This window comes from Mobula hypostoma, chromosome 21 (genome assembly GCF_963921235.1).
Source record: "Mobula hypostoma chromosome 21, sMobHyp1.1, whole genome shotgun sequence".
NCBI lineage: Eukaryota > Metazoa > Chordata > Chondrichthyes > Myliobatiformes > Myliobatidae > Mobula > Mobula hypostoma.
Genome location: NC_086117.1, coordinates 28,973,592 through 28,989,964, shown reverse-complemented (window position 1 = coordinate 28,989,964; position 16,373 = coordinate 28,973,592). Strand labels below are relative to the sequence as shown.

General features: G+C 47.2%; 1 protein-coding gene across 5 annotated transcripts in view; it reads right to left on the bottom strand.

The window, feature by feature from the left end:
* Positions 1 to 16,373, bottom strand: part of sardh (sarcosine dehydrogenase) — a 60,870-nt gene that overhangs the window by 25,404 nt on the left and 19,093 nt on the right. For all 5 annotated transcript variants that reach the window (XM_063073780.1, XM_063073781.1, XM_063073779.1 and 2 more), the window contains exons 3-5: positions 15,102 to 15,280; positions 6,872 to 7,051; positions 1,681 to 1,804 (exon numbers count right to left, since the gene is read on the bottom strand). In XM_063073780.1, coding sequence (XP_062929850.1) covers positions 1,681 to 1,804; positions 6,872 to 7,051; positions 15,102 to 15,280 — 483 coding nt within the window. The remainder of the gene's footprint in view (positions 1 to 1,680; positions 1,805 to 6,871; positions 7,052 to 15,101; positions 15,281 to 16,373) is intronic.

Sequence of the window (16,373 nt, the reverse complement as noted above, 5' to 3'; positions counted from 1 at the left end):
ATGGGACAGGAGGCCCGGGGAGAAAGACAAGGTGGGGGGGGAACCCAGAGGATGGGCAAGGGGTATAGTCAGAGGGACAGAGGGAGAAAAAGGAGAGAGAGAGAAAGAATGCGTGTATAAAAATAAATAACGGATGGGGTATGAGGGGGAGGTGGGGCATTAGCGGAAGTTAGAGAAGTCAATGTTCAGGCCATCAGGTTGAAGGAGTCAATATAGGAGCAGAATTAAAGCCTTTCAGCCCATCACATCTGCCCTGCCATTCAATAGTGGCTGTTTTTTCACTTCCCCTACCTTCTTCCCAAAACCCCGTAATACACCTGGTGACTTGGCCCTCCGTGGTAAAGAATTTCACAGGTTCACCACCTTCAGGCTGAAGGCATTCCTCCTTATCTCAGTTCTAAAGGGCCACCCCTTCATACGCAGGCTGTGACCTCGGATCTAGACTCCCCTACTGATCGGAACATCCTTGCGTAGGCTGGAATACACCATTGGACGGGACAGTACTAAGCAAGAGCTTCAAGCCACAAGGGGTGGCACTGAGGAAGTGTGCAACTCACCTGTGTTGATGGAGGGAGAGGGAGAATACTAGATCAGATACTAACCACACCCCCTGGCAACAATTGTGACGCAAGATGCCCGATCCCTGCCACAATACCTGGTACCCCTTCGAGTTCTGACGCAAGTCTCAGGATCCAGTGCCCTCTGACCTCGGCACCATCCCCCATCACAAGCGAAAATTCTGTCTGACCCCTGATACGACCGAAGACCCGCAAGTGACACCGATGTAAAAATGCAAGGCACTTTCCAACCCCGATTCACCTATAATGCACTTGCCTGTTGGCATCTGGGAGAGGGACTTGCCTTGGGGCAGTCCCAATATTTGGGGGTCCTGGAGGCAGCAATGAACTTTAACATCACGTGCACTTGCTCACTTTATCCCAAATTCCCTTTGTGACTTAAAACCTACAGCATTAACCCCAGTCTCAAATATACTCAGCATCAAAAAGTCTGTTGGATGAAAACGTCCTAATATTCGCATTCTCCAGGATTAAATTTCTTTTCATAGAGTCTTGCACTGAGAAGGTCTCCTTAATTCCAGGCTCTCAATGTCCACCAGCCTGGTCCACTGAGAGATTTCTACTTTCAAAGGGACAAAGGGATCGCTCTTTATCTCAGTGGCAGGGGATCTTGTTGAGCAGAAATTCCCCACTTTACTATGTTAACCAGAATTCAGAAGGACTTTTTTGTCTATGAAACTCTTTGGGAGCACCCTGAAGGGCACCACAGCGCGTGGTGGTTAGTGACACTATTACAGCTCGGGGCAATCCAGAGTTTGGAGTTCAATTCCGGCACCGTTCTGTAAGGAGTCTGTATGGCCTCCCCGTGGAATGTGTGTGTTTTCCCCGGGTGCTCCACTTTCCTCCCACAGTACAAAGATGCACCGAGTAGTTTAACTGGTCATTGTAATTAGGTTAAGGTTAATCAGGTTTGTCGGGGTTTTTTTGGGACGGTGTGTTTTGAAGGGACAGAAGGGCCTACTCCGTACTGTATTGCTAAATAAAAATAATGGGAGATACTGGACTATTTTTTTCCACGTGAATCCATTGTGCATCAATGGCTAGAAACTGTTTTCCAGGTTAGCGAAACCAGCCTTTCCCTCACTCTCTCACTGTGTCTCACCTGCACAGTTAATCACACATGTCGTTTGGATTGTTCCATAGTCCGTGTCCACACCGCTGACCCGCCGAATTCCAAAATCGTCCACTTTCACTTGGATCCCCGTCACTGGACAGTTCTCGATCACCTCGAGAGAGATAAAGCAACCATAAAGTTGTCACAGTGTACAGACCTTATCCCTGAACCAAGGGCCCCGACGTGCAACTCCACACCTCAAATCCCCTACAACACAATTCAATACCCCAGCAGCACAACACAACAACTGCTTCCAAACTGAGACGAAACTCAGGAACACCCACCACCCCTCAAACCCAGAAACAGGACACGAGTTTTGACACCACTAAAACGATGCAAGACCACAATCTTGGAAGACAAGACCCCTAACACAAACAAAATGCTAATATAAAGCCCCCAATTCTTGGTATAATTCAAGAACTACCATCAACCATCAGGCTCGTAAATAAAAGGGGATAACGACACTCTCTTGTCCCATCATTGAAATGTTCCTGCAACATATGATCTCACTTTAAGGACTCACTATCTCATGTTCTCATTGTTCATTGCTATTTATTTATACTTGTGCAGTTTGTTGTCTTCTGCACTCTGGATGATCTTTCATTAATCCTGTTATAGTTACAACTCTATAGATTTGCTGAGTATGCCCGGTATGATGGATGGAGATATCTCTCTCTTTCTCTCCCCACCCCCCTGTCTCTCACTCTTCCTCCCTCCTCCCTCTCTCCCTCTCCCCCTCCCTCCCTTCCTCTCTCCCTCAGACTCTCTCCCCCTCTCTCTTTCTCCCTCTCCCCATCTCTCCCTCCCTCCTCCTTCTCTATCTCCCCCTCCCTCCCTTCCTCTCTCCCTCAGTCTCTCTCTCCCTCCCTCCCTATCTCCCCCTCCCTTCCTCTCTCCCTCAGTCTCTCTCTCCCTCCCTCCCTATCTCCCCCTCCCTTCCTCTCTCCCTCAGTCTCTCTCTCTCCCTCCCTTCCTCTCTCCCTCAGTCTCTCTCTCCCTCCCTCCCTATCTCCCCCTCCCTTCCTCTCTCCCTCAGTCTCTCTCTCCCTCCCTATCTCCCCCTCCCTTCCTCTCTCCCTCAGTCTTTCTCTCTCTCTCTCCCTCCCTCCCTATCTCCCCCCTCCCTTCCTCTCTCCCTCAGTCTCTCTCTCTCCCTCCCTTCCTCTCTCCCTCCCTCCCTATCTCCCCCTCCCTTCCTCTCTCCCTCAGTCTCTCTCCCCTCTCTCTCTTTCTCTATCTCTTTCTCCCTCTCCCCATCTCTCCCTCCCTCCTCCTTCGCCCTCTCCCCTCCCTCCCTTCCTCTCTCCCTCCCTATCTCCCCCCTTCCTCTCTCCCTCAGTCTCTCTCCCCTCTCTCTATTTCTCTCTCTATCTCTTTCTCCCTCTCCCCATCTCTCCCTCCCTCCTCTTTCGCCCTCTCCCCTCCCTCCCTTCCTCTCTCCCTCCCTATCTCCCCCCTTCCTCTCTCCCTCAGTCTCTCTCTCTCAGAATAAACAGCGATGCAGCAGATTGCAACAGTGTAACAGCAACTGTTAGTCTCCCCTTTTAGCGTGAAAATAGGTGATGTCTCTCTATCCCTTGTTAGAGAGAGAGAGAGAGGGAGGGAGGGGGAGAGAGAGAGAGGGAGAGAATGTCGAACTGTCGGGTCAACACTAGATTTTGTTGGCTGCAGATCATGGTCTCTCTGCCAGTGCTTTGCTGCTGCTTGGCGAGTGGCGGGCGCTGACGCTTTTAGCTGAAACAGGTGTGGGGGGAGGTTGAAGCTTGCTGCTGCTTACATGAGGGGAGCGGGGAGGGGGGCTCTGGGTTCTGATGTTTTTCTGTTCATTCTTTTGCGGTTCTGTTTCTCGCAGACATCTGCGAAGACTAGTATTTCAGGTATACATTGTCTGATAATAAATGGAATGATTTGAACCATGTATACTTTGATAATAAATCTATTTGAACTTTAAACATTCAGCACAGGGACCTACAATATTGGAGCTCTTGACTACAGATCATTTATGCAACTGGGCAATTGAATGGAAATCTTTGATTCAGCAAGAAGAGGGGTGACAGTGTCAAGTAGAAAGGAAACTTGCTCTTTGGTCCATCACATCAGTACTTCCCATCAAGTACCTGTCTCTTCTAAAGCATCTCCCTGCATGCAGCTCATAGCCTTGGAAGTGTAACAACAAATAACACGACGTATGCCAGTGGTATTAAACCTGATTCTGATTCGCAAGGGTATTTGGGGGAAGAAACAGGAGACCAGAATCAGGGCAGTGCGCATGGGACAGCTCTCACAGCCTCATGGCTCCAGTGGCCCCTGATCACCAGTGCTGGCTGTGTGGAGTTTGCACTATCCCCTCTGTGAACAGGTCCATGGCCTCTGGGTGGGTTGGGGGGGGGGCTCTGGTTTCCTCCCACGTCCCAAAGACACACTGATTGGCAGGTTAATTTGTAAACTACCCCCAGTACGTTGATGAGTGGTTCAATCTGGGGGCATTGATGGGATGTGGAGAGAATTAAAATGGGCTCGAGTAGAATTAGTATAAAAATGTGTATTGGATGGTTAGCTCCAAGCTGGGCTGAAGGACCTCACTCCATTGTGTAACTTTATGATAATTATGGAACATTATGGAAAAAAGAGGTGCCGGCTGGTGGCGTAGTGGCAACAGCGCCAGACTTCAGAGCGAAGGTTCCCGAGTTCGAATCCAGCCAGCTCCCGTGCACACTTTCCATCCATGCTGGGTTCAGCATCGAGCTAGCAACTTGGCATCATAAAAATAAAATTGCCTGCTACGGAAACATCAACAGCAAAAGTTGATGGCCTATGCTCTCTCATGAGTTTAAAGGCAATTTCTCTTTCTCTTTCTCATGGAACAAAGAGAGAACCATTCATTTCCATATACTGGGTTTTGTCTGACAGAACATCAACTTCTGGCCCACAACATTATACCAACCTATATAACTACTCTACGCTCAATCTCCCCCTTCCCTTTAATACAGCCAACAACCCTCCATTTTTCTTACCTCCATGTGCCTATCTAAGAGTCTTTTAAGAATCCATATTGTATCAGCTTTAACGATCCTCAATCACCCTCTGATATTCCTCAATCTTATTCAACAAAACCTGTCCCTCAGTCTCCTTGTCCTCATTTACCAGGCGAGGCTGGTGGCTCCCTCAGGCTCAGTGGGTTGCCAGTGGGTTCTGGAGTAGGAGTTACGTGCGGGCAGGAGAAATGAGGTCCGATGAGCCCCCCCCCCACCCCGCCCAGGTTCGCAACTCGGTGGGACCAGAGTTCGAAGTCTAGTGTTCATAATCCCATCGTCGGTGGGTCTGGAGTTCAAGGCCAAGTGGTCACTGATCAGCGGCTCTTTGGGATTGATGCCAAAGATCGAGGCCCGAGAGTCAAGTCAGAAATGCGGCAATCAAGGGTTGTTGGCCAGAGCTCCATCAGGGAAACTCTGCGAGTCCGTGGTGGAGGTCAAAGCCAAATGCCTGCAAGCCTTAGTCCGAATCCGCTGGAAGCCAGTGGCTGAAGAAGACAGCCTGTCCCGGGATCAGAGCACTGTGCATGGATGTGGGAGGGAGAAATGAGGCCTGTCTGGCTGTTGTTGTTTCGTCACTTGTTGTGTTCTGTGTTGTTCTGCCAAGCCTTGTGGGCATGTTACATAGGCACCGTAATGTGTGACAACACTTGTGGGCTGCCCCCGCACACCCTTGTGTGCATTGGTTGTTGACACAAACAACGCATTTCACTGTACATTTCGATGTTCACATGATAAATAAACTTGAATTTTGAATCTTGAATTCCCCAGTGACTATGTTCAATCCCACCGTCCTGTTAAAGACCTCAGTTAGACCCGAACTAACCTTGTCCACTTTCCAGTTCCTCAAACCTCCGCAAGTGCGAATGGGAAAAGACAGGCTCAGCTTCAGCCCCTTCTGCTGCCCAAGAAACACTCGCTCCCCACCAATTAACCAACTTTCCACACAAGCTGCCACGCTTCCTTGTCGACTAAATGCCCGAATAACTTTAACAAGCTGCTTGAAGAGACAACTCAGTGAGTGCCTTCAAAGATGGTGCATTGAGGCAGAAGCTCATTCCTGCTCTGGCTCCGAGTCCTTACGCTCTGGCGCATTACCCCGGGAATTCCACCCACATTACAGGGACTACATAAATGCATGTTGATTGTGATGACAGGAACTATTGAGATTTCAAGAGCTGCAGCAGGCAAAGCTGCTGTTTACCTGCTTATAAGCACCATTCATGAGGTTAACTGCTGCTGATTGTGTTCAAGTGATTTCAGGCAACTTCCTTACAAACAGCACTAAAAGAACATGGAAAATGAACTTCAGTCGATATGGGACCGGGGATAGATGGGAGCAGATGGGAAGGTGATTTACTCTGAATTAGTTCAATCAACCCTTGTTCACACGGCTCAGAACTGAAGGTGCAGCTGTTCTTGTGCAGCCCCATCTCTCTTCATTTCGATGGATACGTCAGCCAGTTAAGCCAGAAATTATATCAGAGTGTAGGTGCCACGGGCTCATTGTAATTGCAGGTTGGCGAAAGTGGGGGCAAGAGTTGCCATAACTAACCAGAGAGAGGAATCAGGAACAAGAGAAAATCTGCAGTTGCTGGGAATCCAGAGCAGCACACACACAGAATGCTGGGGGAACTCAGCAGGTCGGGCAGCATCTGTGGAAAAGAGTAAACGGTCGATGCTTCAGGCCTTCATCAGGAGTGGAGAAAAACGGCAAGAAGTCAGAGTGGGAAGGTGGGGGGAGGGGAGGAAGAAGTACAAGTTAGCAGGTGATAGGTGAAACCAGGAGAGGGGAACGGGGTGAAGTAAAGAGCTGGGAAGTAGATGGGGAAAGAAATAAGGACTGGAGAAGAGAGAATCTGATAGGGGAGGTCAGAAGGCCATAGAAGAAAGGAAAGGGAGAGGAGCACCAGAGGAGAGTGATGGGCAGGTAAGGAGATAAGACGAGAGAGGGGAATGGGGAATGGTGAAAAAGGGAGGTGGCTATCAGATCCAGTAAACAAAAGTCAGAAACTTCCTCAGCACGACCAGTCATGGAGCCTGATGGTTGTGCTGCCCGATAACAAGGGCACACATCCAAGTACACATACACAAGCAACTGGGGAAAGGTGAATCCAAGGCTGTACAGGAAGGAACCAGTAACCTACCATTGCCCCGCGAGCGGTTGCAGCCCGTGCCAAGGTGCTGCAGGTTCCAGCGGGGTCCATGGTGCCGTCAGTGGGAACATACAGAGTGCCGTACAGGTCACTCACGTTCATCAGCGGGTAAAGGGCTTTTGTCTCGGAAGGTGACAGCACATGTGACTCGATCCCATAGACTTTCCCCAGCTATAATTGGGAGAAAACAAAAACAATATTAGCTAAAAGAATAATTTAACCTGCTGCATATGGTGGGATGTGGATTCTCCAGGACTGATATTTCATTAGGTACTGGTTCACAAGCACTTATCTTTACCAGAGCGGACACATACGGATCATCACTGGGGGACGGGTCCCACACACACACTGACCCTCACTGGGAGATGAGTCCCACACACTGACCCTCACTGGGAGACGGGTCCCACACACACACTGACCCTCACTGGGAGACGGGTCCCACACACAGACCCTCACTGGGAGACGGGACCCACACACACTGACCCTCACTGGGAGATGGGTCCCACACACAGACCCTCACTGGGGGACGGGTCCCACACACACACTGACATTCACTCTGGGATGGTCCCACACACACACTGACCCTCACTGGGAGACGGGACCCACACACACTGACCCTCACTGGGGGATGGGTCCCACACACACTGACCCTCACCGGGGGACGGGTCCCACACACACTGACCCTCACTGGGAGACGGGTCCCACACACAGACCCTCACTGGAGGATGGGTCCCACACACTGACCCTCACTGGGGGAGGGGTCCCATGCACACACTGACCCTCACTGGGAGACGGGTCCCACACACACTGACCCTCACTGGGGGATGGATCCCACACACACACTGACCCTCACTTTGGGATGGTCCCACACACACACTGACCCTCACTGGGAGACGGGATCCACTCACACTGACCCTCACTGGGGATGGGTCCCACACACACTGACCCTCACTGGGGTCGGGTCCCACACACACTGACCCTCACTGGGGATGGGTCCCACACACACTGACGCTCACTGGGGACGGGTCCCACACACACTGACCCTCACTGGGGAATGGGTCCCACACACACTGACCCTCCCTGGGGAACGGGTCCCACACATACTGACCTCACTGGAGATACTTTAGGGATATCAAGAAACTTGACAGGAACATGACGAGTCTTGTGGAGAGAGCTATAATTTTCCAGTTTGGTGCTGGGAGTGGGCAACACAGATTATAACCCCCTAGAAAATGGGTTAACAATCACATAGCTGGAAATGGGCCTTTTGTGTGTGGACAGGGTGCAGAATAAGCAGCTGGGCTTCTGCTTGTGACTGCATCCTGAACAAGGCACCATTAATTTTACTGTCAGTACTGCATCAAACAGGGAATCCAGAAATGCTTTTGTAGGGACGGTGATGAGAATACACAACTCGTGGCCATGGGGGGAGGTTGGGTGAACATCAGTTGTACTTAAGAAAGAAAACACAGTGGGTTTTTAAGTTAGGTCACTGACACACCAGATACTTGTCCATTCTGAGGCTGGGAGGAGTCACTGTATCACATTTATATGGAGTGTGAGAGACTGCAGCCTCTATTCAAATATCTGAGGGGTCCTCTGATGTTAGTTGCATTCCAGTCCCAGGCTCCTGATTTATAGGCACCCAGTACGGGGGGTGGGGGGTGGGGAGGGAGCGGATCGCTCAGAGGATCTACACGTGGGCTTGCTCCAGGCCTGGCCAAGATGGCCATTCGCGGGTCCAGGCAGCAGGCACTCGAGGGCCGTCCCTCTTCCAGGGGATACATTCATGCCCCTGTGTACTTGGAGAGGGAGCATGCAGTCACAATGGGTACACTGGGGGATTTCTGGGAATGGTGCCTCCCCCCCCACCGGGGAACTGACTCATTATAGGTGGTAATAATCATTTAAATTTGTGCACTATCTTGTAAATACTTGACATTTGTATTTTGTGTATTTCGTGTGAATAAACTTTTGTAGTTTTGTTAAAAGAAATAAAACACAAGAAAGGAAAGGTATAGGAGGGTATTGTGATCAGTGAAACACAAAGGGACATAGAGCAAAGAGTAGGCATAGCTTCATGCAGATAATTGACCGCCGTCTTTGTTGTATGCTTGATCTAATTTGTGATCAATTACTGTCAGGAACACAGGGACACATTCGGCAGTTTCAAATGCGGCAAGCACCATATGCTTCAAACCATAAACATAGTTCAAACCCTTTTCTGAGAATCACTTCCAATGAACACCTCACTCATTGTTTGGGCATTGCCTTTCTGCGACTCCACTCCACTTCTTCAAAACTTATTGCAAAACAAAGAGAGCAAAGGGAAGGATTTAACAAATAAAATATTCAATTCCTGCTTTCTCCCCCTTCACAAGAAACAAAGCAATATAAACGGATTTATATTCCTTAAACTTTGATAATTCCTCACATTCAGCACTTGGAAGCCCTGCCCCAGGCACTGCTCACTCACACTCACAGATCCTCACTGCGAGTGACATCAAACCCGGGATTAGGCGACGTTGTTTTTGCTCGTTTAGGTGCACTGACCTTGTTGATTGTGTAAGAGTTTACTTAGTGATTGATTTAAACACTCCTGCAAATATGAAAAATGATTAATTATTACTTTCAGCCTCTGATTGCAGAGTGTGGCTGTATTTAACTTTGCATGTTTTTGCTGTGCTCATTAACTCAAACCTTTAAAATGAATTTTGTGAAAACAAAATGTGTCTCACTAAGTGAGACATTATACACTCATTGCAGACAGGGTCAAATTGAGATGTGTGTAAAATAGAACAAGGGGAAGACTGTTGGCTTGTGGACAAGTAGGAAGGTGGGACTGATTGAATAGTTGTTCCAAAGAATGCTTTGTTCTGTGCTGTGTCATCCATCCGTAAGCCCAAGCTGTGTGTGTGTGTGTGTGTGTGTGTGTGTCTGTGTGTGTGTCTGTGTGTGTGTCTGTGTCTGTCTGTCTGTGTGTCAGTCTATGCCTCTGTCTGTGTTGTCTGTCTGTCTGTCTATCTATCTGTGTGTCAGACTATGCCTCTGTGTGTGCTTGACTGGAGTTGCAAACAGGCCCAGATCAAATGAGGCCAATTTTCTTCTCTGAAGAACATTCTGAACCAGTTAATGACAATACCAATGCCGCGGCAACAACCTTGCACTCAATGTCAGTAAGACCAAAGAGATGATTGTGGACTTCAGGAAGGGTAAGACGAGGGAACACAAACCAATCCTCATAGAGGGATCAGAAGTGGAGAGAGTGAGCAATTTCCTGGTGTCAAGCTCTCCGAGGATCTAGCCTGGTCTTAACATAACGATGCAGCTGTAAAGAAGGCAAGGCAGTGGCTATACTTCATTAGGAGTTTGAGGAGATTTAGTTTGTCACCTAAAACACTTAAAAACTTCTACAGATGTACTGAGGAGAGCATTCTGACAGCTGCATCACTGTCTGATATTGAGGGGCTACTTCACAGGATTGAAATAAACTACAGAAAGTTGTAAAATTAGTCAGTTCCATCTTGGGTACCAGCCTCCATAGTATCCAAGACACCTTTAAGGAGAGGAGCCTCAGAAAGACAGCGTCCAATATTAAGGACCCTCATCACCCAGGGCATGGTTACCATCTCATTGTTACCATCAGGAAGGAGGTACAGAAGCCTGAAGGCACACATTCAGCAATTTAGAAACAGCTTCTTCCCCTCTGCCATCTGATTCCTAGATGGACATTGAACCCGTGAACACTACCTCACTTTTTTTTTTGTTTTTTTACTTCTTATTTCTTTTTTTTGCTCTATTTTTAATTTAACTATTTAATATACATATATACTTACTGTGATTTATTTACTTGTTTCTCTACATTATCATGTATTGCATTGTACTGAGGCGCTAAATTAACAAATTTTATAACACATGCCAGAGATATTAAACCTGATTCTGATTCTGAATCAGATGCCTTCAAGGCCACTTTTATCTATCCCAATTGTACTTCCAAATTTCTAAGCAAAAACAATTCAAGTTCTCAAACCATCTATACTGTTGCTGGGGTTTTTAAGCAAGCGACAGCATATGATGTCAACTAAACCACAGAGCATTTCTTGAGGGCTGATGGTGGCCTCAGTGGATTTTGTCACCATTGTAACATAGGGAATGCAGCTGCCAATTTGTCCACTGCAAGATCCCAGAAACAGGGATGAAATTTTACTGTGCCATGGTCTGTTCTTATCAAATTACGGGATTGCTTTGCACTGTTGTAACTATATGTTATAATTATGTGGCTTTTGTTAGTTTTTAAGTCGGTTTGTCATGTGTTTTTCATGATATTCTGGAAAAACATTTTATCATTTCTTAATGCATGCATTACTAAATGACAATAAAAGGGGACTGTGTGTCCTCATAATCATAATAATTTGTGATCCAATAATTCACTCCACTCTGAATGGCAGAAACTAGGGAGAACATTCCTGTTCAGCTTAGAACAGCATTCTGGGACCTTTTATGTTCAACTCAGGGAAACAGAGGTACTAGCTTAAGGCAAGGGTTCCCAACCTCTTTTATGAATTGAATTGACTTTATTTCTTACATCTTCACATGCATAAGGAGTAAAAATCTTCACGTTACATCTCTGTCTGAATGTGCAACGTGCAGATTATAGTAATTTGTAATAACTGGTATGTACAGTAAGATATACAACAGAACAGTCAATATATGCCATGGATCCCTACTGTTAACTGGAGGGGGTGGGGGGGTCTGTGGAGCCCAGGTTGGGAACACTTGGTTGGAAGCTTCATTTGATAGACAGCACTTTGCTCAGTACTGCAGTGAGGGGTCACAATCTGCAGAGAAGGAGGAAAGACTGGCGGAATTGAATTTAGGGCTCCCGTCTCACAGCCCAAGGGACATGGGTACAATCCTGACAATGGGTGCTGCCTACATGGAGTTTGCAACTCCTTGCTGGGTGCCTAGTTTCTTCCAACATCAAGGAGCGCCAGCAAGTTCATTGGCTAAGTAAGTCCCCCTTCCAGAAGGCCAGTGTCAAAAGAATCAAGAAGGCCAAGTGAGAGAAAAGATGTTTGGTTTTCAGGATATAAAGAGAGGAAGTGGGCCTGAAAGGTATGGTTTGCTCTTATCCAGCAGAGACACATCACATTGTTTGTGATATATATAGATTACACGGATGAGAATGTAGATGAGCGGGCTAGTAAGTTTGCAGAGGACACAAAAATTGGTGTCCTCTGCAAACTGTGTGGAGTGCTGTCAAAAGACATGAGAGAAAATGGATCAGGGTGCAGGTTTCACCAGAGAAACAGCAGATGGAGCTTAATCAAGCGTGATGTGTTGCTCTTTAGGAGGTCTTGTTTGCATTTTGTAAAGGGGATGTACTCAGTTAATAGCAGGACTCTTAAAAACATTGATGTACAGAGGGATCTTGGGTTCCAAGTACATAGCTTACCGAGAGTAGATAGGGTTGTGAAGAAGGTGTTTGTCATGCTCATATTCACTGGTTGGGGCACTGAGCACATTTGTAAGAAACTCATGTTGTATCTATATTGCTTAGGCCACACTGGAGTATCCTGTGCAGTTCTGGTGGCCCCATTACGGGAAGGGTGTAGGACTTTGGAAAGCATGCAGAAAAGGTTCACCAGCATGCTGTCTGGATTAAAGCATATGAGCTACAAGGAGAGATTGGACAATTTTCTCTGGAGCATCAAAAGGCTGAGAGGACACCTGACAGAAGTTTATAAAAATATGAGGCAGATAGTAAGACTCTTTTTCCCCAGGATGGAAATGTCAACTACCAAAGGACATGTATTTAAGGTGGTGTGGAGTTTAAAGGAGATATGCCGGACAAGATTTTTATTTACACAGAGAATGGAAGGTGCATGGAATGTGCTGCCAGAGGCAGAGTATTAGAGGCTGTTAGATTGGCACAAGGGAATGGAAGGATATGGATCATGTGCAGGCAGGAGATGTTTAGTTCAACTCAGCTTTGATTTCAGCAATGACATCATGGGATGAAAGTCCTGCTCCTGTTCTGAGTTTTATGACGCAAATGATGAAGTGACCTTTTTCTGTGTCTAAATGTGTGTTATGGGCTCCACTTTCTGAAACAGGGTTTGATCCTTCAAAAACTGTCCTGGATTTGAGAATGCAACATGCTGGGCTGAAGTTGACACCTGAAGGGTAAGGACAGTGTGTTCTGTGTGATCAGAATTATCTCTGAGTTCTCATCCTAACCACACTATCCCAGCTTCCCTCGTTGTTATCAAGTCATATTCATGGAGTACTGTATACAACCCAAGAAACTCTGCCACGCACGGCCCCAAGCCCAGTAGCAAAAGGAAAAGCGTTGGGCTTGGGGCTAACAACCCATCCTGTAAAAATTAGGTGCTACAGAAACGCCTACAGAAGTTCCAAAGACCTCATCCCTGGGAGAGGGAGGATGAAGATGGGCTACACCTGGGGACGACTTGAAAGACAGGCCCCAGGACAAAGGACTCTGGCAATCTGCTGTCGGTGGCCTATGCCCCAGTCGGAGTAAAGGGCTTTCTTAAGAATATAACCCAAGAGCCTGCAGAAGCACTTTCACCACAACCATGATAATCACTAAAGCTGAAGTTGCTTCACAAAAGACGTTAGGGAATGGTACTAAACGCCAACCTTTCTAGTTACGCCCTTATCCCGAGAACACATAATGGACTCACTTGCTTAACATATCTAAGCTGAGGGTGAAAGAGAAGGTTCTGCCAATTAAGATAATCAGCCTCAAACTGAAAAGAACTGGCCGGGAGCATGAGCGACAGGTTAATGTTTGAGCAGTGAAAACTTTCAAATGTGAGTAAGAGGGAGACCCAGTGAGGGGAGAAGCAAAGAGCCTCACGTAAATCGAGGAATATACAAAGGATGGTAATGAGGCAGAGAGATGTGAGCAAATGGGGAACATGTCCAAATACCAGTAGATGTCATGAAGGCAATCCAAACTAGTCATAGCAATAGAGTCATAGAAAAGTACAGCACAGAAACAGGCCCTTCAGCCCATCTAGTCCATGCCAAACCATTTAAATTGCTGAAACCCCCCTGGTTTGCTTGGCTGAGTAAGTCTGGGGAAGACACACTCCGGTCCCACCAAACCTGTGAGATTGAGACGGCTCTCACACCCCAAACGCCGGTTTGTGTGGACGCTGTGTAATCTGCTACCGTTACCAATTAGTGTCATGAAATACAGACAGCACACTGCATACGATTAAAGAATAATACTTATGAATCTGAACTAAAGGGTTGGTAAAGAAAATGAAAAGGGCCCATTTTAATTAAACAGTCAAATGTGCACAAATTGGAGCTCAACCCTTCACCAATATTCACCGATCCTCAATCGATCTCCGCACCTGGCTCCATCGAATCACGGTCCCGCACTGGGTTGAATTCTCTCCAACATATTCTTTCTTCATCTCCCACCAAACAAAAGCCCCAAACCAACTTAGTGTCCCTCACCAAAAACCTCTCCCCTCCCCAGTTCCACCATCCTAATTGGATGACACACATTCCTCATCATCCCTTATCTTCAACAGTAACCCAAACAGGCTGCTCTCACAGAACTGCTGAATGAAATACCTGCAGCATAACAGTAAAAACGTGAACCAAGGTGTTACACTGCCTGCACAGGAACAATAGGCCTCCATACCCCTACCATCCATGTACCTGTTCAGACTTTGAAATCAAGCTCATGTGCACCTTGTGTGGTGGCAGCTCGTTCCACACTCTCACGGCCCTTAGAGTGAAGAAGCTCGTGTATTTAAAGGGATAATCACAGAGAGTGCTAGGCTACGAACAAAGGAGAATACAGCTATAATTAAGATCCTGAATTACAAACGTTTGTAATTTGATTCTGTTTTCATGAACTAAGATTGGAACAAGACTACACATTTCCAGAGGAGGAAACGGAATGGAATTTGGATTTGGGGGAGAAATTCAGATCCGGCATTGAAGGAGCTAAAGGCAGCAAACAGCAACCAAGAGAAGGCACAGCAGATGTTGGAAACAGAGAAGACCATTCAGTTAATGACAGCCACTTAACTCCAGCTTGCGGTCAGTCAAAACATACCCAACTGAACCAGAGGGAGACCGAACCCTGACATGCCCATCGATTTAAATATCGACTCATCTCACATGAAGTGCGTTCTGGTGCTTTTCGAAGTCTGCATGCTGCCATGAATCTTACCGACATTAGGCGCTTGTACTCATCCAGACGCTGCTTGTTGGAGGCTATGAAGAGGCCACCGTTCTCAATCCAACCCGAGTGTAACCCGGTCTCCTGCTCCAAATCTTTACTCACAACCTGTCGCGTGTGTTTCAGGAGCTCAACCTCAATGTCACTGGGTCGCAACTGCCACAACAGTCCTGTGGAAGGGGAAGGGGACTGGAATGAGGAAAGTCACAGCCCTGGGGACCACAGCACCCATAAGTACACTGGCGCTGAAATGGAAGCATTGACAAAATGGACTCATGGCAATGATATCAGGAAATCAAACGTTATTAGAGCAGGCTACATGGGCTTGTATTCCTTTTGAATATAACGTACATTCTATGGTTCATTAAGGTCATTGAGACAGGTCCTTCAGCCCATCAACTACCACACTCATAGCCCTCACCAGAAAGGCTAGAGGAACTCAGCAGGACAGGCAGCGTCTACAGAGAGGAATAAACAATCCTTTCAGGCCGAGGCCTTTCATTAAGTGCCCCAATAAAGGGTCTAGGCTGAAAACATCACCTGTTTATTCTTCTCTAAAGATGCTGCCTGACCTGCTGACGGCCTCCAGCTTTTGTGCGTGTTACTCTGGATGTGCAGCCTCTGCAGAATGTTTATTATTCTCCCTGTGTTCCCGTCATCATGAACCACCCCCCCCCCACCACCCCACCTCCGACCCCACATCTGCCCTAGGTTCTCCTTAACACCAGGGGCCAAATCACCTACCATCCCACATAACATCAGGATGTGGAGGAAACCAGAGTATTGGGAGGAAACCCACGTGATCACAAGGAGAACATGCAAACTCCACACAGACAGCCCCTGAAGTCACAGTTGAATGTGGATCACTGGAGCTGTAAGACATCAGCACTGACTGCTGTGCCACTCTGCCTTGCTGAGTAAGCTATTGCTGGAAGCATGAGTCAGCGACTCTACTAACTGTTTAAGACGACCAAATAAATTGATTTCCTCTCATGGAATGTTGCAAAGTCAATAAGACAAGCTGGATTTTAGAACCAGAAGAGTTTATCACCAGGAGAGTTAACAAAAACACAGAACTCTCCTATTCTTCTCCCCTCACCCACACACAATTAAATTTTTTGAAGCGTTGAGTCATAAATGTGAATAAAGTAAGAATGAGGGATGTTTGCGGAGGGCAATAAAGTAGGGAAAGAAAACACAGATCAGCATAGATCTGATTAAATGATAGAACAGGCTTAAGGGGCTGAATGGCCCAATCTCACC